This window comes from Sparus aurata, chromosome 24 (genome assembly GCF_900880675.1).
Source record: "Sparus aurata chromosome 24, fSpaAur1.1, whole genome shotgun sequence".
Lineage (NCBI taxonomy): Eukaryota > Metazoa > Chordata > Actinopteri > Spariformes > Sparidae > Sparus > Sparus aurata.
The window spans coordinates 8,597,863-8,621,188 of record NC_044210.1 but is presented as its reverse complement, the minus strand read 5'-3'; the positions used below and the strand labels follow the sequence as shown (position 1 = coordinate 8,621,188).

General features: G+C 40.8%; 1 protein-coding gene across 4 annotated transcripts; it reads right to left on the bottom strand.

Annotated features, from left to right (window-relative positions):
* Window positions 1-582: 582 nt before the first annotated feature.
* LOC115576977 (homeobox protein engrailed-1-B-like) lies at window positions 583-10,455 on the bottom strand. 4 transcript variants are annotated; one of them, XM_030409712.1, is made up of 2 exons: window positions 9,582-10,455; window positions 583-6,887 (listed from the first exon to the last, which is right to left on the bottom strand). In XM_030409712.1, the coding sequence occupies exons 1-2, from the start codon at window positions 10,129-10,131 to the stop codon at window positions 6,553-6,555; spliced, it is 885 nt and encodes a 294-aa protein (XP_030265572.1). In that variant the 5' UTR covers window positions 10,132-10,455; the 3' UTR covers window positions 583-6,552. The 4 variants fall into 4 exon arrangements, with proteins under 4 accessions (XP_030265572.1, XP_030265573.1, XP_030265574.1 ...); XM_030409713.1 differs by having other exon boundaries at window positions 583-6,884; XM_030409714.1 differs by having other exon boundaries at window positions 583-6,875.
* Between the last annotated feature and the right edge of the window lie 12,871 nt (window positions 10,456-23,326).

The following is a 23,326-nucleotide window of genomic DNA, read 5'->3' as shown; positions in this document are numbered from 1 at the left end:
CTCCACATGCAGGAGGCATGTAACAGGGAAAAGGTGGCGACAACATTGCAATCATAAAAGGTGACACGAAATAAAATGTGCCACTAATGAAAATACCAAAGCGGCATGAAATAATAGTGTTAATGGGGAAAACACTACGTATGGTTAATTTGAAAATATATATAAAAACATTCTGTTAATATAAAAAGAAAATTCATGTTTTTTATTTAAAGCTGAATTTGAATTATATTATTCATTATAATTATACAATTATATCTTTATATCAACCACTTTGGTGCTCCATAAAGGCTTAAATAAAATGATGTCATTGATTTTTGCCCATTATGATGAAGTGACATGTTGCTAACTCCTGCTAAGATAACACTTTGCACGATAGCTTAGATAGCAACAACTGTCATCTCAGCTTCCAACTCCAGTGTCAAGAGCTCGCACTAGCTTCCATTAGCTAGCCCAAGATGTTAACTGTCACCACAGGAAATGATGTGATCTGGTGTGGTTCGCTTAGCTTTAATCTTCAAATGTCAAAATTGATTTATCACCTTTTCATCATGAATACTAATAATAAATACACAGACACCTATAGCAAACTGATATAACATTTAATTCCTGTAAGCTATGAAACGTAAATAGTTAACATAAATCTTATTTTCCTAACTAACTAGTTACATTGTGTCCTTTAAGTTACCTTAACATTATCCAACGGCAGAATGAATCATCTACATGTGTACGTATTATGGAGATTCTATTACAATGTTTTCTCTTTCTCCCTTTCTTTGGTGAAATAATTTTAATAATTATTTGCTCCATAATTATTTACAGTAGTTTTCTTTGTTTGTTTTAAAATGTAAATCGTCAGATTTGGCCCAGCTGACCAATCTGTAACACAGCTCCCTTTGTCTTCCGTACACCCTGTGTGTTTGCGCTTGTCTTTCTGGTGTTTAATCAGATGGAACAATGGAAATGGAAAATGTATCAAAACAATAAAGACAAAAAAATAAAACTCGAAATGCAGGATTGATTAGCTGTTTGATCCGCTGACACGTTTGATTTATATGTGTCTTTATTCAAACTAATGAATACAGTGGTTGTGTCGTACAGCTGGATGAAGTCACTCTCATCATTTTCTAGATGTTGCTCCAAGAGGGAAGTGAATAATAACAGCTAATGTCCTTGCAGTGTGCATTACTTTGCACACGGTTTTGTGTGCAGTCTGAGTCCAAAGGTCAGACTGATGTGGGGCCGAACGGACATCTACAGCAATTTAGCAAAACAGCAGAAGAAGACTAGGAGGCATGAAGGTCCTCTCTCTTTGTCTCCCTCCCCTCCTCTCTCCTCCCATCACGGAGGCAGCAGCTGGGGAGGAATTACTCTAAACTTCTCTACTTAGCACCGCCGCCGTCACAGTGTAGTGATCTAAGAAGGCTCTCCTTTTAAATGGGCCTGTGTGTAAGCCCGGGGTCTCTTCTCCTGCCTTTTTGCACATGCTTGTATGTCTCCGCATGGGTGCGTTTCATTGTGCGTGTAGTGTGTGTGTGTGGGTGTGTGTGTGTGTGTGTGTGTGTGTGTGTGGCTTTAATTGTTTATTCCCCAGAAAAAGAAAAAAAAAAGCCTTCCTACGTCCATGTCGACACGTATTTTTCCAGCAGCGCGCATCACAAAAAATAAACATCGCTCTCAACACTTAATTTGCATGGACTGCTGAGGTCACCCCCCCCCCCCCCTGTGTGTTTGAATGACAGGTGGTTAGCCGGCGTGTTTCTGAAGGGGGGAACCCCGGTTTGTATACTGCTTACTCACAAATAACCATAACTCATAAATGACGCTGCAGCTGGGGACACAATCGTGCAACGTAGGAGGTTGTTGCAGACTTTTTCAGTGACGGTTCAATAGAAAGACAAAATTAGTTTAGCTGCAAATCACCTTATTTATAAAAAAGTGCAAATACATTTACATTATATGCATGTAATTTGTATTTCAATATCAATACAGTAGCTGCACTGCATGGATTTGAAATTGGTGGAATTATAATTGTGATAATTAAAGGGGCACTGTGTAGTTTTGGAGAGGATATTCCAACTCAGAGTTTTATATTTACAATATCAATGAGGTGATAATACAAACATAGAAATATTTATTTTTCTCCGTAAGTGAATAGACAAGCTGTTCTCAGAGGGGAAGAAATGCGTCAATGACTGCTTTAACATAAATGCTGGCGTTTTGTAGGATTTTCATTTACTGCTGATATATCTCAAGGTCAACTCTGTCATTAGATTGATTTAATTAAGAAGGCAGGTTTATCACTGTAGTAGAAGTAGAAATACAGTAATGTAGGCCAAGCTACAGACCTGCATTCAGAGTTTTACACAAGTATAAGTTGTTAAAGTGTCTCATTACGCAGACTGACCCTTTTAAAAGTGTTAATTTGTCATCATTATTGTGTTATTATATATCTGTTACTGACGTCTCGACGCATTTGAATGTTGTAGCTGGCTCATGCTGCTGAGCAGTTAGATCCACTGCATCTTATTGTGAGCTTTATAAGTGTGTGTGTGCAGTGTGTGTGTGTGTTTGCAGCCTCGTGAATGTTACTTTCCCAATAATCAAAATCATATTTAATCCCGGCTAACTTTAGGGGGGGGGTTTGCAGCGGTGGCAGTCTTTTTGCTGCAGCTCCTGGATGTTATATAACGTTTGTTCTCGCTCGATGCTGATGATGAACTCTCTGGGTTTTTTTTTTGTGTGTGAGTGTGTGTGTGCTACCTGCTCCGAATCCCACTCTCTCCCCTTTTTTTTTTAAACGGCCTGAGATTTCCAGTGTGTATTCTCCTTTTATTGCTTTCATTTGCATATAAATTAAATCCATATTGTGCCTGGGAGGCAGACTATGCTAACTATGCAAACGATCCCTGGCTTTTCTTTGTTTTACAGATAAACCCTCGGCTTCCTAAATGACAAGGTGGGAGGGGGGGGAGAGAGAGAGAGGAATCCTCTCGCTGTTTCATAATTGTATGAATTTTAAATACATTGTCACAGGATCCTCTTCCGCATTCACAGCGGGGAACAGAACTATCATTATAATATTAGAGCTGTGGGGTTAGCTGACCGTGAAGAGCCGAGGCAGCCTCTTCACCTCTGCTAACACATGCAGGCCAGATGGCAAAGATGGCTGGATTTAGGAAAAAACATTAGTGTGTTTTGTTTGAATGTTGTAGCTGTTTTTTGACTCCCGAAGACAGGAAAACACATTAAAATTAGCTGACGCAGGGAGAATCTCAAAAATGAATGCTCTCTGTGGCATCGCCACACACAAAACACCCATCTGATCAGGTTTAGATTAAAGGGGCACTGCTTAGTTTTGGAGGAAACTTGGAGGAAGAATTACAATATTTACAATATTTATAAGGTAATAACACAAACTCAGAAATAAGAATTATTACAAGCTGCTCTCAGAGGAAAAATAAGGTATCTAGAACACTGTTTGAAGCTAGAAAGGTGGCAGGGTCCGCCACATAAAAAAAAAAAAAAAAAGTAAAACAGTGAGAAGATGTGTTGTCGTCATAAAAAATGCTGCTCCTTTAAATTAGATTTTGTGCCAAACTGCAATCAAGCCCTATGAATATTCATTCATGGAATATTAAAATTAAATTATTCCTAATATTACTGTGCAGCCCCAGGAAAAAAAAACAAAAAAAAAACCCTTCAATGACCCCTGGAGGTTTCCTGCTGCAGGGAGGCCTGGCAGCCTGTGTGGGACAGTTCACCTGCACCTGCAAATTCAAAACGGAGGAAGAAGAATCCACATATGAGCTGTAAACTACTTTTTAAACAATAACTGGGTAAAATAGTGTCGTTTGACTCTACTCTTGTGCCAATTTTCGTGGTATAATGTTTATTTTTTTACCATTTCCATTTGGACCAGGCGCGGTGTTGTCCGGACGCACACTCTGAAGCGCACGACTCTTCATAAACCGGCTAAATAAATAGATACGGTGCTTTTTCTTTTTTTTTTTTTTTTTTTTAAGATGAAACGTTAATGGAATCTATAAAACTAAAGCAGCCAGTCCCCTGCCCGTCATTATTAAAATCAATTATTAACACGCTTATGCCGCGCGCTTATTAAATCTCGCCTCTATAGGCAGAGACGAGCACGAACGCGGCGGCTCTTGAAATAATTAAAAAGGCTGAAACGCGTGAGGCCGTGAACTCCTCCGCCGCAGACCTCTGCAGGCTTGTTAGCTCTTAATTAAATAATCCGATGGCGATCAGTTGTGTGTAAGCGACGTTAACAAATAAGATATGACGCAGATGACGGCCGTGCGTGTGCCGCAGAGGCGCGCATGTCGAGATGGTCCGCGCGACACGCTGCCACGTTCATCGTCCACCAAAGCTCACTCACTTTTTCCCTAAAATTACAAAAAATTCAACGTCACATCTCTCCTCCTGCGTATTGAAGTGTGTTATGAAAATATATTGTATTGTGATATCACGGCAAACACTTCGGCACACATAGAACCAGCGTTGGAATTAAATCTTGACCTCACGGGGTTGGTTTTTTTTTGGAAAGTTTCAGTCTCGTTTTACGCGCAGTGGGCCTGTTAGGAGGGATAATTTGGGTTTGGACCTTCACTCCCACTAAATACTGGTCACGATCAACGTTAAGAAGGAGCTGAGCGAGATCATGTCAGTGAACCTAAAGGTTAAAACTGTGAAAACTGTCAATGCATCTGCAGTAAGTAATTAAAACAAGCTGTTCAAAAAGACAAAAAAGAATATGGAAGAAAAAAATTGCCAAATTAGCCAAAACTTTGTTTTGTTTTTCCTGACATGAACATGTTGATTATATTTTTCTTATGAGCTCATAGAAAGTTTGAATTTGAAAAAGTTTGATAATAAGAAAAAAACCTCATCCTGCTGCATCCTGCACATCAGTTTGAGACTGAGGATATACAATATAAATATGTATCTGCTTTACCACATCACTCAGGATTACAGGGTTTCAAAGAGGCCATTTTTCACAGCTGTAAATTTAAGATAATGGACATGTTTGTCTCTTAACTGCTTTTCCGCTCAAGAGTCCCCTTTTTAAAAAAAAGTCCAAACAACAACAACAACAACAACAAATTCCTGTCCCTTTTTGAAATAATAAATAATGTGCCAAACGTTGCAAACAGCTTTTCACAAAATTCTGACAAATTTATGCGGACACCCTTCACTCTGTCTGCTCTCCCTGACCTTGACTCAAACACACACACGTCATGTCACAGAGTTCACAGCCCCGGCTCTATCAAACCTGAACCTGAGGTCAAGTCAGGCCAGAAAAGGCCTAATGTATCCCGTGTCCGGGAGAAAGTGGGGTTTCTCCCTAAAGCAGAAAACTGAGAGGACGCTGCACTCTGACTTCTCCCACCAATGTATTCATTTCATTAAAGCTCCTTGAAGAGTGAAAGTGTAGCAGAGATGTTAAAATCTCATAAATGCTCAGAATAGTTTAATAGGTGAAATGTGATCCATTAAGGAGAAACAAGCAGTGTCTGATTATACTGAAATATGAGCTGTGCAACAGCAACTGTGTGTGTGTGTGTGTGTGTGTGTGTGTGTGTGTGTGCACTTTATATTTTTCTATTTAAGTCCCTGCCCCACCAAAAATGTAAAAAAGATCCATACGGGTACAGCCACATGGAGGGAATTGAAAAGCCTGTTAATAATTTACGGGTTGCTCCTTTAAATTAGTTAATGTTAATTTTATGTCCCCATTTTTTTTTATATCCTTATTTTAATGTTCATGTGGGAATTTTAATAGGATGTTAAGAGGTCGGGTTAAAGCCCTACTCTTTGTGTGGTTTAAGTGACGAAATAGCCTAATAATAATAACAATAATAATAATAATAATAATAATAATAATAATAATAATAATAATAATTTAACAGCCTTCCTTCAAAATGTTCTTATACATTTCTATTTATTTTTTTTAAATCTCTAAAAACGTAATATTATATTTGAAGACATTACAACATATTATTTAGTGTACACTTCGTTATTTCCATGGTTCAACGCTTTTTTTTTTTTACTGCATAATCTGTGGCACCAAATGACAGAGGGAAATAAATGTAGTCCATCCATCTACCGTTCTCTTCCTTTATTTCAGACTACATGTGAACATATTAAAATCTTTGGCTTGTTTTGAGTCTGCGGACTGACGTGTTGGAGGGAAATGTGGCGCATCTATGGGGGACAAGAGGGAGGAGGGGAGGAGGGAGGGGGGGACCACAAAAACCTACCGAGCCTATTAGACATCCTAAAAACAATGAGAACGGCCTGGAAAAAGACCCGGATGAAGAGATGAGCCTGAAATTAAATATACTGTATACAACATGATAACTGTGTGGCTATATAAACTTTAATAACGATCGTTCATTTATATAATTATGTCCATATACTGTTACCATAAACAGAAATCTGTGTTTTTAAATAGCGTTTCCTCCACTTCCTGTTCAGTTTTTGTTCATTAGCTCCAAAAAGAGTCCGGCGGCCCCCCTCAGCAGGAGGCTCAGCTCATTCGCTCTCCTCCTTGTCCTCCTGCACGGTGGTCGTGGAGTGGTTGTACAGTCCTTGAGCCATGAGCTGCAGGGCCAGGCCGTTCTTGTAGCCGGTGGCCTTTTTAATCTTGGCCCTCTTATTCTGGAACCAGATTTTAATCTGGGACTCGTTCAGGTTCAGTTCCTGGGCCAGAGACTGTCTCCGCTGCTCCGTTATGTACCGGTTGGCCTGGAACTCGTTTTTCAGTCTCTGCAGCTGCTCGGCCGTGAACGCTGTCCTGGGCCGCTTGTCCTCCTTGCTGTTCTTCTTCTTTTTCAGTTTCCGTGTCCTTGGGCCTGCAGTGGAGACAACAGTGGAAATAAGAGGGTTATTCTACGATGTTACATTAGCAGCACGGCTCCTGCTCATATCGACTAAGCGTCTGGCTGATGAGCGATGATTGCGCCTTATTATCTGCTCAGTGTGATCACATGTAGGTCACCAGAGTCAGAGCCTCAGCAGCCACACTCCTCTGATGCTCCTCAGAAGACTTTAACGTGCTTTCACCGCCATGCGCTTCACTCTGCACTATAATCTGTGCGCTCAAGTCTGACTCGCACCAGAGCCACAGTGGTCCCAACACCAGGATTTAATAACAGTCACCACTCAAAGCTTCTCAGTGTAATCTTTACAATACAGCTAAACACCCCAGTATGATAATAACACACTCAGAGAAACGGAAACGGATGAATAAACCGACGGTAATTGCATTCTTTCTGTTTGGTAATATATCCCTTTGTTTTTTTCCCCTCCGCCACGGAATATAGGCCGTGGTTCAAGTCTCACCGAGGCTGCAAAGCTGCACATTAACGCGTTATTATTCATTAATATTTAATTCATATTAATTGGCTTCTTCGGGTCTCACGTGTGCGCTCATGACTTCTCTTAGTACATCCAAGAAGAAGAAACAAAGCGTCCACCAAGACATTAACATTAACTTTTTTAAATGCAGGATCTGTTGTGGGGAACTGAATGAATGTGTGTATACATTCAGTCTCACAGTTCCGCTGTGTGAATCCGGCACATTAGATCCAGACAGGCCCCTTTGTGTTAAATCTAACACAGGCCCGGGACTGACCGGTTACCTCGCCAAACCAAGCAGAGACCCGCTGACACGGCTCATCTGAAATCAGTTGCTTTTGACTGCACGCTCCGAGTCCCGCTGCAGACCTCACAGGTCCACATCAGTGCGCATTTTATCTTTTTTATTTTATTTGCAAAAACTTACAAACTCCGTTCCACAATTAATGGAATTCATCCCGGGTCGTGATTTCTTCATCATATAAACATGGCTGTGTGAGGAACACATCTGGATCAAGTAGCACAAATGCACTGGTCCCACAGCTAAACGTAGGATATGCATATATTGTACTTAGGCTGACTGGTATTGTGCAGTCAGACACTGCTGACGTTCATGACTGTTTATTTTATATGATATTATTATATTAACAGCCACCACACAATTAAAGGGAGACTGTGAAAGAAAAATACACGTCATTTTGACACCATATAGGCCAAGACAGGCAAATAAACTATGAAATAAAATACAGTATTAAAATAAATAGTAACGGGCGGGCCTTTGACTTTCATCTCTCATTACTTTAATACTATCATTACCATACAAATTAAAACCATCAGGGATATAGTGATTAACACAAAAAAGTCCTATAGCCTATTTAAAACAACCCATATGTAGCCTATATATATTATTCTTCATAATTCGGTTTAAATAGTCTCCTAAATAAAACGTAAAATCACACTCAGAGTAAGGCGCTCATCCTGTGCTCTGTGGGCCTGGTTAATATGAATCAAGCCTGTTATGATTATCATTTCAGAACACAAGCTTGTGCAATCCTTTAAAGCAATTCTAATTGTGTCACCAAACACTGAATGAATCACACTAAACTAAGTCAACAGACAGCAGGATTTGGGGTGAATAACGCGAGAACTCCTCTGATATAATTTCACTCCCACGTCTCTTTTGTTTTTTCCAATGGATCACACCAGTGGATGGAGTTCTGACCATCTCCACCAGCGCATCACTTTGTTTTTTTGTCCTTTTGAAAATCGAGGGAACATACTGAACACTGCATTTTAAGATAAAATGACGCCTAGAATAATTTATTGGGGTCGAAGAGGAGGGGGAATAAAAAAAAATCTCTGAAATAATATTCTAGTTATGTCTTTTATTTTGAAATGGCTGATGGGTGTGAGGATATGATTTTGTTTTATATCCCCTTTAATAGCCAAATCACTATAATAGCTACGTACTAGAATTACTGTATAATAACACGTGAATGGCTGATGGCCTCTTATTGTTGCAATCCTTCTACTTAGTAAAATATTAGCCCACCAAGCTGTTTTATTTGAGCCGTGCAATGTTTTTGCATCATACTTTTTTTTTTCTTCAATAATCACCTTTCATTTATAGTTCTGTGAACAAATGCTGTGACCTATTTATCGATGGAGAAAGGTCAAAACAAGTCTTTTGTTCTCACCAAACGGAAACAAACTTAGTTTGCACAAGAAATGGAGGCCGGATTGTACATTTAACAGGGAAACTTTTTCGCATAAAGTGACAAAATTGCACACTGATCTGCATTGAAAATGATGCCGATTTTTCAGAAATTAAACATAATAGCCTACAATGTGCTTTTGTATCTCAGTCTGACTGTAAATGTGCCTGTGTGAGAGAGGGAGGATTAATTTGAATTAATTATAGGTCTCCTTTCGTTTTGTGACCTCACCCTGTGCACTCGGTTTTATTTTGGAAATTCAAACTCTCTCTTTTTTAAATAAAAGTCTGTTTTTTATTGACCACAGGATTATTAAATGTTATAATTACAACGTTAAGTCCCTCTCACACCGATAAATTCGAGGCTAAAGGAGATTTTTTTTTAAGAGGTGCGACACTGTGGAGGAAGACACAGAGAATTCAACCCAACAAAGTTCCCCCGCACTCAAACACCCCAGGCGGCTTAATACGGGGACTACTAGCGCCTTACCAGATGACGGCCGGTCCGAGTACCGTGTACAGTAAACCCAAGCGGGCCACAACATCGGCTGGCTTTCTTTCGTGATGGGCGGAGAGCCTCCATTGCTGCCACTCATAACCATAATTGACGAGGGGCTGTCTGCGTATCTGCCAGTCCCGTTGCTCGCCGCTTCGCCCTGTTTCGACGAGTTCTGCTTGGACGAAGGCGACGAGGACGTGGACGACGACGACGAGGAGGAAGAGGAGGAGGGCGACGACGAGGTGCTGTCGCTGCTGCAGTTGGAGTCCAGGCAGAGGCTGCCGGCGTGCGGCGGCCTCGCTCCCAGCGGGTTCACGTTCTCCCTGCCCAGCGTCTGGCTCCGGTCGCGGTAGCTCGGCTCCTTCCTGCAGCCGAAGTCCGGCCGGAGGATGTTGTCTATGAAAAAGTTCGTGGTTCTGTGGGCCTGCTGCGCGGCCTGGTGGGGTAAAATCATGGGAGGGGATGGGAGGTTCGGCGACAGGGACATGCTCTCCTCCTCGGTCGAGTCCCGGCCGCTGTTGGGCTCCTTTTGCTCTTCCATAGCTGGGAAATGTCGGCCCTCTCCGCGCCAAACTCCACTTGTTGCTCGCTCTCCCGCCCCCCTTCGGTATCCAATTTAGACGGACGGCATGTAAAAACAAGCTTTTCGCTGGAGTAAAAACGAATAAATTACCTGTGTTGATTTTAAATAGCACCTACAGCGGCGACATGTCGTCACCTAAAAGCCTTCCGAGACCTGGCATAGCGACCAGCTCCACGTTAGAACCAGTGTCCCTGCCTCTCCCCGGTGCAGCATAATATCTGTGTATCCGCTCCTCCTAAACTCTCCTAAAAGCCGTTATCTCCCCCCGTCTGTTTTCTCTTTCTCTCTTACACCCAGCCGGAAGCACGTGTGCGCGTACACACGTGCGGCGGGCCAATAGGGAGTGGGGATCGTCCCTGTCACAATTGACGACGTCCAATTAGCGAGCGGGGATGCTCCGCGAGCGAGCGCGCGCGCGCACGGGCAGCTCCCACCGCGCGTAGTTCGATCGAAATTTTTTTGCTGGCGAGGCGCACGTGCGCACACATGTACACGGCAAAACAAAAACAACAGCGGGACGACCGCCATTGAGTAGGTTCGGCTGAGGCTGTTCATTTGATTTCATACACCTTTTTAAAGCCCATGTAGGACTTTATGAAACGTTTTTATCTTAAATTTTAAATGGAGATTAATTCATGAGTAACTTGCTAATTAAAATTAACCTTCTTAATAAGAAAATCCGGTGTTGTTCTAAGGTAACTCACAACCCACAGGCTCGTTCACGGGCAGGTGTTTTCCTCTTTTGTCGTTCACAGGCGTTGACGTATATCCTTTTATATATTTTTGACTGCCAACACAAAGAGTCAGTTAAGATAAGTAGCCTAAATACGTCTAAAATTAAGGTCGTATGTGAGGGAGGCGTTACTATTTTTGAAAAAAAGAACAACCGGAAATGGTGCGTTCAAACTCACAATTCGAATAATTTCTCGAACCCGAACGTCTCTTAAAAGCTCCGTTTGCTAATATTCATCGTTATTCATATTTTTCTGGTGTTTGTTTTTCACTCTCGTTGGCGTTTCGTTGTCTTACTGCGACACATTTAAGCCACCTTAATGGTTAATGGTGGATAAAACATTCAGTGTAAAATGAAGGGTTTTTTTTAGCTGCACAATGAGAACTAGAAAAGGAACAATGTGTCTCCATCCACATGGTGCTTTTGTAGAAAAAAAATCTCCAGAATGAGAATAAAAAATGGCCATCATCGGGCTCTAATTGGCGATATGAAATAATAATAATATTAGTGTTCATAATAGCAACAGCGTGAGATTTTAGGGGGACGTGTTGATGTTAAACATGGTGAAATCTTTATCCCACAGGCGGAGTGGGGAAGCCATGGCTACTTAATTAAATTCCAATTAGGACAGTATCAATATGCTGTTTAGCCGCAGCGCCATTGTGGGTAAATGAGCACTCAGTCTGCTCCTTATCTGGCGCCCTGCAAAGAGAGGCTCCTTGAGAGAGAGAGAGGGGGGGGGGCTGCAAAAGATAATTTATAGCTTTTAATTAGTCTTCATTCTGCCCGATCAGCCCTGCGTTCATCACGGGGGGAAAGCGGGGGCCTGAATAAAAAAAATAGAAAAAAACCCGAGTCAAAAGCGCTGTCACTGGTCCCTGGCAGGGCCCTTAATCACAGTGAGGCAGGGGCCCGCGCTACAAGCCGCGTAATTTTCCAAGGTGCTGATAAAGCTTGTTGAATAATAGCGGGGGCCCTCGGAGACACCATTTACAGAAATGGCTTTATTGACGGCTTAACGTTGGTAATTCATTTTACCTTTCACGTGGTTGGGAGCCGGATTTGTCGCCGTAATAGGATGATGAATGCACTGACGGATCGCAGCCCCGGTTTTTATTGAGTAGCCTATATACAGGAGGTGCTTCAGAGGCGGGGGCGCGCGCGCGCGCACACACACACACACACACACACACACACACACACACACACACACACACGTGTGTGTGGACCACAGCAAATAAAATCATGTCTCCACAGCTTTTAGGCTGCTCACTTACTTGATTATCTCCTTCCGGTGTGTGGAGGATTGGACGGAACAACCCCGCCGCCAAACGAAGGGAAACTATCTTCGCAAACAGCCGCACTATATTCCGCCATTGCGTTTGATTTATCAGCTCGGCTCCACCTCAGATCTGCTTGCTTGTGATTTTTTTTTTTTTTTTTGGCCCCCATTCTAGGCACAATTAGAGGCCAAAGAACAGCCTGATATGTATCTTAAATGTTCACTTGTAACACAGTGCTTCCAATTATTTTAAATTAATCGAATTACCTACTACTATAGGTGCCCCAAGAGTATTTTTATGACGCATAATAATTTGAGATTTATTTTGAAGGAGCACTGTGTAGTTTTGGAGAAGAAATTCAAACTCAGAATTGTAACATTTTCAATATTAATGAGGTAATAATACAAACTCAGAAATGTTTATTTCCCGCCATAACTGAGTAAACAAGCTGCTCTGGAAAGGTGGCGGGGTCCGCCAAACGTAAACAAAGTAAAACAGTATCAACTTGTGTTGTCCTTCAAGGTCAGTTTGTATACTTAGTTTTTTTAGTTATAGAAAGGCATCTTTCTCTTCTAAATTCTGATGATAATTTCTTTCCTGAATAAGATACTGCATCTTTAAAGTTAGGTTTTTTTGTTTTTTTTTATGAAGAAAAAAAAACCCATATAGTTTGATATGATTAAGCTGATACAAAAGCCAACACAAGTGGTAGAAATGCAAATGCATAGTGACATATAGAGGTCTGTTCCTGTGAAAAATGAGTCCACCTCTCCTTAAAATAAAAAAAAAATCCAACCAGTCTAAAAAATTACCAAAGAGTATTGTTTACTTAATGAATCAGATTTACCAATAATTTAATTTGTGTTTACCCCAGAAAGTCTATTTTAGTCACAGCCGTGTTAAACATGTTGAAACTGAATCAGCGATTTAATCATTACAGTGTAATAGAAAAATATTAAATCCCGTCTTTGGAAATATTGGATTATATTTTCTTCCCTCACCCAAATCGTTGCATTCATGGTCATCTTAGAGTCGAAATTAAGCCTTGCACCTTATTTGTGGCCACAAAACCTGACTTACATTTCCACTACTGTCCATTTCAAGAATGCTCATCTGTATAAATGTTTTTTTGTTTTTTCTTCAAATGTGTATTGATTGTTATTTACAAAAAATAAATAAATAAATAAAATCCCCCTTCACATTGTCAGACAGATTTTAAAAAAAGTTTCAGGGTTCATATGACATTTAAAAAAAAAAAAAAGGTGTAATACTCAGCAGAGTTGTATAGTTTTTGGATGGAGCTGCATGCTGGTGCTGTCACCTGGTGGAGGGAGACGGGAAATAGTGGTGCATTCACTCATGTTCATTCAGTTCAGATAGCAAAACACGGGCAGTCTCATCAGATTTCACATCAGTTTTTGTTGGCTGAACAGTCATTTGGTGTGACAGCAAACAGTGTCTGCATCCGAGGAGGCAGATTTTAATATGTATGAAGTCAGTTTACCAAATGGAGGCTTGATTCTCATCTGTCCCCAGTAAAAACAACAAGAACCTTCTTAAATTAGACAATACTTCAATGAAATCTGGTGCTGAAGGTAGATAAAGTATATCTGTTTGAAGCTGTTGTAATGAAACACAGTGTGCACCTCTGGGTTTAGATCTCCACATCTGGAGCCACAGGGAGTCAAAAGCAAGTGTAGGACTTTGGCGACATCTAGTGACTTAGATGTGTAAATGACACATTTTGTAAATGCATATTTGAACCATGTTTCACTTTGGGCATGATTTGAAGTCTATATGACAAACACAAAACACCATGAAGAGGAATAAACCAGCCAGTCTTCATGTTAGATTAATTTAAGGTCTGTTTATCCACAAAGATTCCCCTCTTACCTTGTATTTTTGATTCTTGTATAAAGAGAGATACTTTAAATAGGAATAAAAAAGGATATTGGGTAACTGCTTGTACCAGAAACGATAACAAATAATATGCAATACAAAATTCTATTCAATAAGATACAAACAACCAAAGAACAGTTTTAAGGTGCCCTGCAAATTCAACTATTAATCAAGCAAAGGCACAAGAGAACAGCAGGTTTTGATTAAGATTTCAAGTTAAAGATGCAACATTTCACATTTTTATTTAAAAACGTCCAAAAAAAAGTGCTGAACGGAGTGCAAAGAAATCAGCGTTTTTGTGTCACATCAAGTTAGCATGCTACCCAGCTAGCCCCAGCCTGTGCTTTATCAAATACCACCCAGCTGTTCACTGTATCTGGTTCTTCTAAATATCTAAGGGACCTAAGAGGGTTTATATTGTCCAAGCAGATTAGAAATGTACTGAGGCCTTTATTTTCACTTTCGCACATGAGAAATGCATTTCTTTGACATCAACATACATAATGTTAATGTTTAATTTGTGACAATGACACTCACGTCTTTAAAACAATGTAAACAGTATTTTTGTATAACTCCACTTGTTAAGTTCCTTCATTGTTTATTCTAAAAAAAAAGTCAGTGTTGGTGAAAAAGGACCATTTCCAACTGCATAGACGTAACACTTTTCAAGTACTTCAACAAATGATGCCTTGCTATACTCTGCTTGTACACTAGATGTCAGCGTAAAGCAGCTGAAAGACACTAAAGTAACATAACGAACATTCAGACTGTAACTGAGAGACACGAGCAGTTTAAGGGGGCACCATAAAAATAATTATTTAGAGGAATGAAGCGGGATGAATGGGCATCCTCAAAAGTAAATCTCTCCCTCTCTAAAAGCCAAATCGAACAACTAGGTCATTTTTCATGTAAAGCAGCCTTTCATTAAGGAAACCATGCCATAGTTTAGCATTAACGTCATTTATTTAAATTGGTAGAAGATTTGGGAAGGATAGGAAAAGTACGTATCTCCACTTGTGTAAGATTTCTAAACTGCAGCAGTGAGGCTGTGAAACCAGCCATAAACAGCAGCTTAAAGGGGCACTATGTTGTCCTCAAGACAAAATCCAAACCCTGAATTTTGATATCTACAATATTAATGAGGTAATAATACAAACTCAGTTATAATAATTTTTTCTATAGGTGAATCTCAGAGGAAAATAAGGTCCCAGAACACTGTTTGAAGCTAAAAAAGATGGCAGGGTCCGCCACATACAAGCAAAGTAGTCAGTAGGTTAGTTTGTTTATTTGCCACAGGTGTGAGATTTAAGCAGATTCGTGACCTAGGATGAATCTTCAATCTTTACACTCTCAACCCGACCACTTAACGCCATCAACGCCCTGTCAAATATTGAAACGCCAGCGATGCACAGAGACGTGTTTGCATACTAAGCGGTGATTATCATTCACTGACTTTCCGTACTCTCTTCCCTCCCATCCTTCTTTCCTTCCTTCCGTCCGTCTGTCTGTCTCTCTCTCTCTCTCTCTCTCTCCAAGGTCCAGGCTCTCTGCAGTAATAATACATGAAGGGCTCCTCTCCCTCATCCATTAATCAGGAGGGAGGCTGAGGTAAAGGAGGGCTGATCTTTGGCCTTCTCACACATACACACCCACTCACCTATCATCTATAATTGACGGGATATTAATGCAGATAAATAATTAAGCTTCGGGGGGATCTTTTTAGAGTCCTAATGAGAAGAGGGCGACAGATTGCTCCTCGGTCCTATTACGCCTCGCTGAGAAGTTTGTGAAAGCTTAAGGTGATGATAAATGGGCCCCGTTTAGTAATTGGCAAATTAAATCGATGCAGACACTTTGCTGGGCTTGTGTTAACAGAATTACCCGACTTGCTTCGCGCCGCCGCTGTGAAGAAGAAATGTAGATGTGTCTAGTGCCTTGTGCCACCGTTAGGTTGACGTTTTTTTTTCCCTTCTTTTTTTTTCAAATAACTTAAAAACATCCAGATAGATAGCCATGAAAAATTGTACGGTAACATTTTTTTGTTTAAAACATTTATAAAAATGACTGATATTATCATCAGTATTTGAAGAACTAACAGCTGTGGCGATGTGCTGTGTTGACGTTAGCACGCTATCAAGCTGGCTCCGGCCCCTCCTGTCTCACAATACTACGTTGTACCTCAAGTGTCGACAGTCTGATTGTATGATTAAGGTCTCTGGAGGTGGCTGATGACTGCCCGACCTCCTTCTCCATCCTTCTCCCTCCTCTCCTGCTCCACACCTCTCCCTGTCCCCAGCTGAACCCACCCCATCTTCGTTGTCCCCACAGTTAGATTCCTGATCGGAGCCTCAGTAAATCAGCTCACTCCAGTATTCACAGTTGTCAGACTAACTCTCGTCTGTCTGGAAGCCTGTGTTTCGATCTGTCCCGGTCTGGGCCGTGTCCACTGGGAGGCTTCTGAGCCCACTGCTTGCCCAGCTCGGTGCCCTATTCTGGCGCTGCTCCCTGACAGCATTCCTCCCTTGGGAGCATGTTAGCACTCCACAGTTATTATATAGCTCAAAGTGCCACTGTTCTCAAGTGCCATCTTAACGGAGGACAAAGTCCACTGTTTTCAGGGATTCCCTGGCATTACCAAAGGCACCGTCCCGAGCCTGACATTTTTGTTTTTATTTAAAGATATAGTATGTAAGATTTCAGCTTTACATCTCTAAAAACATTTAGACTTAACTACCTATATATATTACGTTCATGAAGTTAAGTATATTAACCCTTCAGTTCCAGTCAGCAGTTAACGTTACAATACACTTCTGCAGAGACAGCTACAGTCAGGTTAATAAACAGAAGTGAAGATAAATCAACTTTTTAATCCCAGTTTAAGGGAGTTTAAAAGTCGTCTCGGAGCTCTCCTCCTGTCTGTAAATGTCTCTGGATCAGAGCAGAAGCTGATGTGGCTGCGGGTGTTTATTCCTCCAGAAGGTCTGGATCTGCACTCGACTCTCGTGTCTAGAGCTGGCTGCAGATAGGATTGTTTTGTATTAATTACTGGCCTCACTGATGTCATTAAACTTATCATGAGTATATCTTTGATACATGATTTCCCACCCTTTTCAGATCTGTGTCGAAATACAGATAATGCAGGTTTGTATGGTCTATTTAATGGGAAACAGCAGCACCATTTGTAAGCATGACTGACGGAGTTTCAGTGTGTGTGTGTGTGTGTGTGTGTGTGTGTGTGTGTGTGTGTGTCTCCTCATCAGCCATGCTGCTTAGAGCCACTCTAACCTTTCAGTCGACTCTCGGAGGATCGTCTCTCTCATCTGGCATCCTCGGCCTGTCACTGTCATCAGCCAGAGAGGAGATGAAAGATATAGTCCTCATTGGCCTTGTTACAATAAAAATCCGCCTGCTCCGATGACTTATTTCCTTAACCTTTACTCCCCTATATTCAGAAATGACAGATTGCATGACACAGGATTACAAAAACCTCCTCGGGAGACATAGTGATAAATTAATGATATCTCGGATAAGTCATTATCAGATTTGAAAGCGGACAGATGACAGCCGTTTTACACCGTTTGAGTAATCTAAGGGAAATGATAATGAAGCTGTAGTAAATGTGAATGAATTGGCTGTTAAAGGAGACAACATTTTAAGTTAGGGCCCCAATCCCCCACTTTTCGGCTATTGCTTGGAAGTAAAGTAAAGCTCATGTAAAAAAAATAAAATAAAAAAAGGTTATGGTAAATGGATTTATATAGCACTTTTTTAATCTATATTTTGTCTTATTGACCACTCAAATAACTCAAAAACCCAAGTCGGCATTCAGCTATTCACACAGAGGCAGGACCATTAATGCTAACAGGTTAGTCTACAGCTATGCTAATGGCTCTATGAGGCTTTGCTGAGGCGCATACATCTGAGCTAAATGCTAAACTGGATGCTAACAAGCTCATAATGTCAGTGCTGGCCTTTAGCCTAGATGTATAGGGATAAATAATATTTATTATGTTTACCATCTTAGTTTAACATGTAAGCATGCTAACATTTGCTAATTAGCGCCAAACACAAAGTGCAACTGAGGCTGATGGAAATATAATACATTTTCTACATATTTCATATTTATAATATTTATATAATATAATTTAATATTATGATATTTTTGAATAAGCCACCAGTATGAGTACGTATGAGTTGGATGGTGGACCCATTTAAAAGGCTCTTAAAGTCCTGTCTGTCATGACCAGCCGAGGGAGGAGGCAGGACATAAATAATGATGATATAAATGTGTGGGAGAAAGAGGTGATGAGGAGAAGGGGGGGGGGGGCAAGAACAGGTGGGTGATCGTTGACAGGATAAGGGAGGCAGTGTCTGGGTGTATATGTGTGTGTGATTGATCTCTGCCTATTCTCTTTTAGCCTCTCATTATCACCCGGCCCCCAGAACAAGACAGAGATTGTGTTTCTGACAGTTTTGCCATTTTGCTAACTGACTGTAAACCATTTGTGTGCAAGGATGTTAGCTCTCATATATCAAAGTATTACAAGATCAAGTGTCCTCAGAAAAATAGAAATATATTTGCCCAAGTCAAAATGAAAGATTGTAATTTGAAGAAAGAATTATTTGGGATTTCGGGAAATTGTTTCATTGTCGAGTGTTAGATGAGAGGATTGATCCCACTCTCATGTTATGAAGGTTGTGGTAGCAGAGATCATTAACTTTGCTTACCATAAAGACATAGCTAGGCTAGCTGTGCCCATCTGCTTCTGATTTTTATACTAAGCTAATTATATCCTGGCTGTATGTATCCCTTTAAAATTCAGGCCATCCTCATTAGAAAAGGTCAAAGCAGAAAGGTCCTCTATGCTCCTCCGTATTTTCCATTATTCTTATTGGCTGCGACCTCTAGTGGCCTCGTACTTACACAGCAGCAAAGGAGGAAGTCAAGCAAAGTAGTATGAAGTAGGGCTGGGTATCACCAGGTACCTCGCGATACGATACTATCACGATATTTTGCCCACGATAACGATAATATCACGATACAGCGATTCTGCGATAATCGATATATTGCAAAAAAATTCATCCACGATACATCACGATATCTGTGTCACTGAAGAAATTCAGAATTTATTGACTGCACTGAATCCATTTCACAGGAATTACAAAACATTGTCAATCAATTTCACATGAATGACAGCCAAGTAAACAAAGAGTATATTGCACAGTGACTGTTGTTAACACACATACTGACTACTATCATTATCTATCATTGAATATCTATATGTGTGGGTTTCAGAGCTACTTAAACCATTTTTTAAATTTTATTTGGTTGTATACCTATGTTTGAGTAAAGATAAAGCTGTCCTCCGAAGAGGGGTTGCGGTGGTGGGCCGAAAAAAAAAAAAAATGTAAAAAATATAAAGTATATATATATATATATATATATATATATATATATATATATATATATATATTTTTTTTTTTTTTTTAACATTTTTAAATATCGATATTTGGCACCAGTGTATCGATAACGTACCTCAAGACGAAATATCGCGATATATCGTAGAATCGATATTTTGGCACACCCCTAGTATGAAGAGCAACAAAGTCTGCATAGGGATGGTCAGGTCAGTCATATAAGACTGTGTGAAAGGAAAAATCAAAGCGTAGTTATTTTAACTTTTTGACATTGCTAAGTTACATCACATACATCAACCTATACAGCTGTGCGAATGTATTGTAAAAATGCATCGGGTATTATTAACGTACAGTTGATAGAACACTAAAATAATATATTCTCATAGAACTGTAATGCAAATATTAATTTTGCATTCACACGCTCCTTGGATTGTCTAGGACAGCAAGTTACAGTTAAAAACTAAAACCATGTTGCAAATCACATGTGAGCAAAAGATTGATAGGCAGCATGTAAATTAACAAAAAGCTTACCATCAGTCAAAGATTTATTCCATCTGCTATGTTATTGCTTTTATGAAGTCTTCGCTGACTTTCCGAGTTGTTGTTCCGACTTGAAGGGGTGTTCATGTAGAATAATACAGTCTTGTTTAGAGAGGTTTAACAGGTGCAGCTAATGATTATTTTCATTATCAAATAATCTGATCATTTTCTTTAGTAGTTTCCGTGAAAAATATCTTTCACAGTCTCTCACAGCTCAAGATGACTTATTCTAATGCCTTCTAATATCATATATTCTATAGTTTATTATCATAGATAACAAATATTAGAACACATAAACCAGCATGGATTTCTTTCCGCATAGGAAATAACTTGAACCATCTGTCGGTCATTAAAACGGTTGCATTCCTCGCGTAGCTCTCACAATGATGAAACGATACAAAGGGCAGCTTTAACACTGTGTGCGGCACTGCAGATATTTAAGAGTGACAGCTCAGTGCATTTTAATGACTCTGAAGACAGTGATAGAATCTCTGCCTCTGTCATACTGTACAATGAGCTGCTCACAAGGCCAGATAGATACACATGTGCATGTATTCACAATGTCATATGCAGCTTCTGACAAAAGATGGGTCCATGAACCGTATTTTCTTTGCAAATGCAGCCACATGAAATGATTTGCCGAATGAGTTTAACCCTGAGTAGAAACCCTCCAAGGAGCGCATTAATTAGTTTTTTCTCTTCATATTCTTTTGTTTACTTCTTTGTAAAAAAATCTTTGTAATCCCCTCATGGTTTCCTCCTTCCCTCTCCCCTCTGATTCCCCTCTCCTTCCCTCGTTTTGCCGATTAAACCGCAAAAGATATGCAATTTTCAGAGTGCAGACTGACAGATGGAGTGAGTCAGTGTTTGGCCGAGTCATTATCCAGCATCTGAATCGTGATACTGAGAGGAAATTCCACTGGACCAAAAGTTCTATCAGTGTCTCGGCGTCGGTTTTGGTTTGGGTTGTTGTTTGTTTGTGTTAGTTTAGGTTGTGTTGAGATCAGGTGACTGTGCATGCTATAGCATATGATTCAAACTCATCACACTTTCTGTTTGTGGTTTGCGTTGCTGCAATTCACTAAAGTGCATATTTAACAATGCGTTACGTACACACATATTTATCTATGCGTGTATGTAATATTTGGGTAGTACACTGCAAAACATATTGTTAGCATTTCAATATGCATTAAACATATATTTTACCCTAAATGTATATAAAGTAGATGATTTTGAAACAATAAATAAATGATGTGTGGCTGCTGCTGAACAGTCGAGGAGGAAGTGTTGAGATTCTTCACTGCTGAATGCCAAAAGACTGTCACCTAACAGATAGATGAAGCCAGGACGTTTAGTACTCCATGTCTGAAAAGGGCTTTAGTTCGAATGGAATGATGAATGAGAAATAATCTAATGCTAGGATACGGTAGCACTACAATTTATTGTGTCTATTGTGGACAATATTTACGAATTTGTGTCAGAAATATTCAAAAATAAACAGAATGTGTATGAATAGCAGTTTTGACTTTATGGTGTCTATATATTGCGTCGCAGAGAACTCTGCGGGAGTCAGCATGCTAACCAGCTAGCCTTGTCCCGTCCCGTCCCAATCCAAGGCTTCTGTGCTAGCGGTATAAACACTGACACTCCCCTGGTTGCTCGAGCTTCAAACTTTCTTATCAGAATAAAGACGGGATGGTGTAATAGCGAAGTTACAAGTCTGCCAAGCAAAGTACCACCGCTCAAGACCGAAAAGCCATCTTTTCTCTGTCACTTTATGTGATGATACCAAATGTATCGCATGGGGAAGGCTGACATGAAAAACAGGGTAACTAAAACTAAGGGTAAGAAAAAATAAAAGCTCCTTTCTCCTGCTCTCCCAAAAAGTAAGACTCCCCTCTTATCAGCAAAATGAAACAATACATACATTGACCCTATGCGGACCCTGCCACTCAATCCCTACAAGCTCAATGTATTTGATATACAAATGATCGCATACAAGTGAATGTAGCAGACATTCCGACTGTCTTTGTTCCACCGTACACAGTTGCATCTTTAATGCTGCGGCTCCTCAGTTTAACCTCCTTTCTTTAGTTTTCCTGTGATGACATCCTCCCCTCCCAGCTGCGTTTTGTGTCAGGACACCAGCTTGAGACTCAGACAACAGACAAAAGAAGAAGAAGATAAGCAGAAGGTGTCAATTATAGAGTGAAAGTTCTCAGATCAGGCACCCAGCCTCTCTGCGGGTCCCTGCAGAAGTCCCTTTTTTGTATTTCGCTCATGCCGGGCTGGCATTTGCATCTGAGGCATGAACATGGATCAATCATCGCGGGGAGAAAATCAGCGGAGAGAAAGAATGAGGAGAGGTTTTTAAAAATGTCCCAATGATTGGCTGCCTGCGCGGAGAGCGTGTCGGCTGCAATTTCTCACGTCGATTCGACAATCAGGCAGGAATCATGCGAGGCGGACTGCTCTTTGCTGCCGGAGACGCACATTTTGGGAAGCAAGCTGGTATGTTTTGGCACCGCGAGCCCTATTATTACATTAGACCGGGAGTTTAATCAGAAGATCTGAGTTTACTGCCGTGTAGAACAAACAGACACGCACATAAAACCTGGCAGAGCAAACCTGGCAACACGCGCCGTCGCCACTCCAATGCGATGCCTGTTGCTCGGCTGCCTGTCAAGCCGAATTGCCCTAAACACAATATGTGTGTGTTTTTTGTTTGAGTGTGTGTGTGTGTGTGTGTGTGAGAGGGAGAGAGAGAGAGAGAGAGAGAGAGAGGCCTCGTCCCACTTATCTCATCCATCAGAGAATTTCACTACTCCGTCTGTCACTCAGCAATCCCTCACTGTCACCCAGACTAGGGGGACGGAGCAGCCTGATCATCTGTCGTGCTGTTGTGTGTGTGTGTGTGTGTGTGTGTGGATGTGTGTGAGAGAGCATCCGTCTGGCAGCCCGTGACACGTACTGCTGTTGATGTCTCAGTCGGTGTCAGCAGCTCCACTTTTCATCCTAAATGTGTCTGCGGTGGGGGCCGAGAACCTTTACAAGGCCATCAAGCTCTGATCATTAAACAGTTTGAAAGCCCGTCGCTGGTGACATCATCCCTTCACATTTTCGAAAAAAACCTCGACCGGTAACCAACCTTAGTCATCTCAGAACATTCACCGCTCCATTTGTTCTCTTGTCATGTGTTCCCAGCGATGAAACCTTTCGTCTCGTCTGCTTTGAACAAATATGATTAATTTTCTTGCTTCAGTTTTCACTGTTTCTTTCT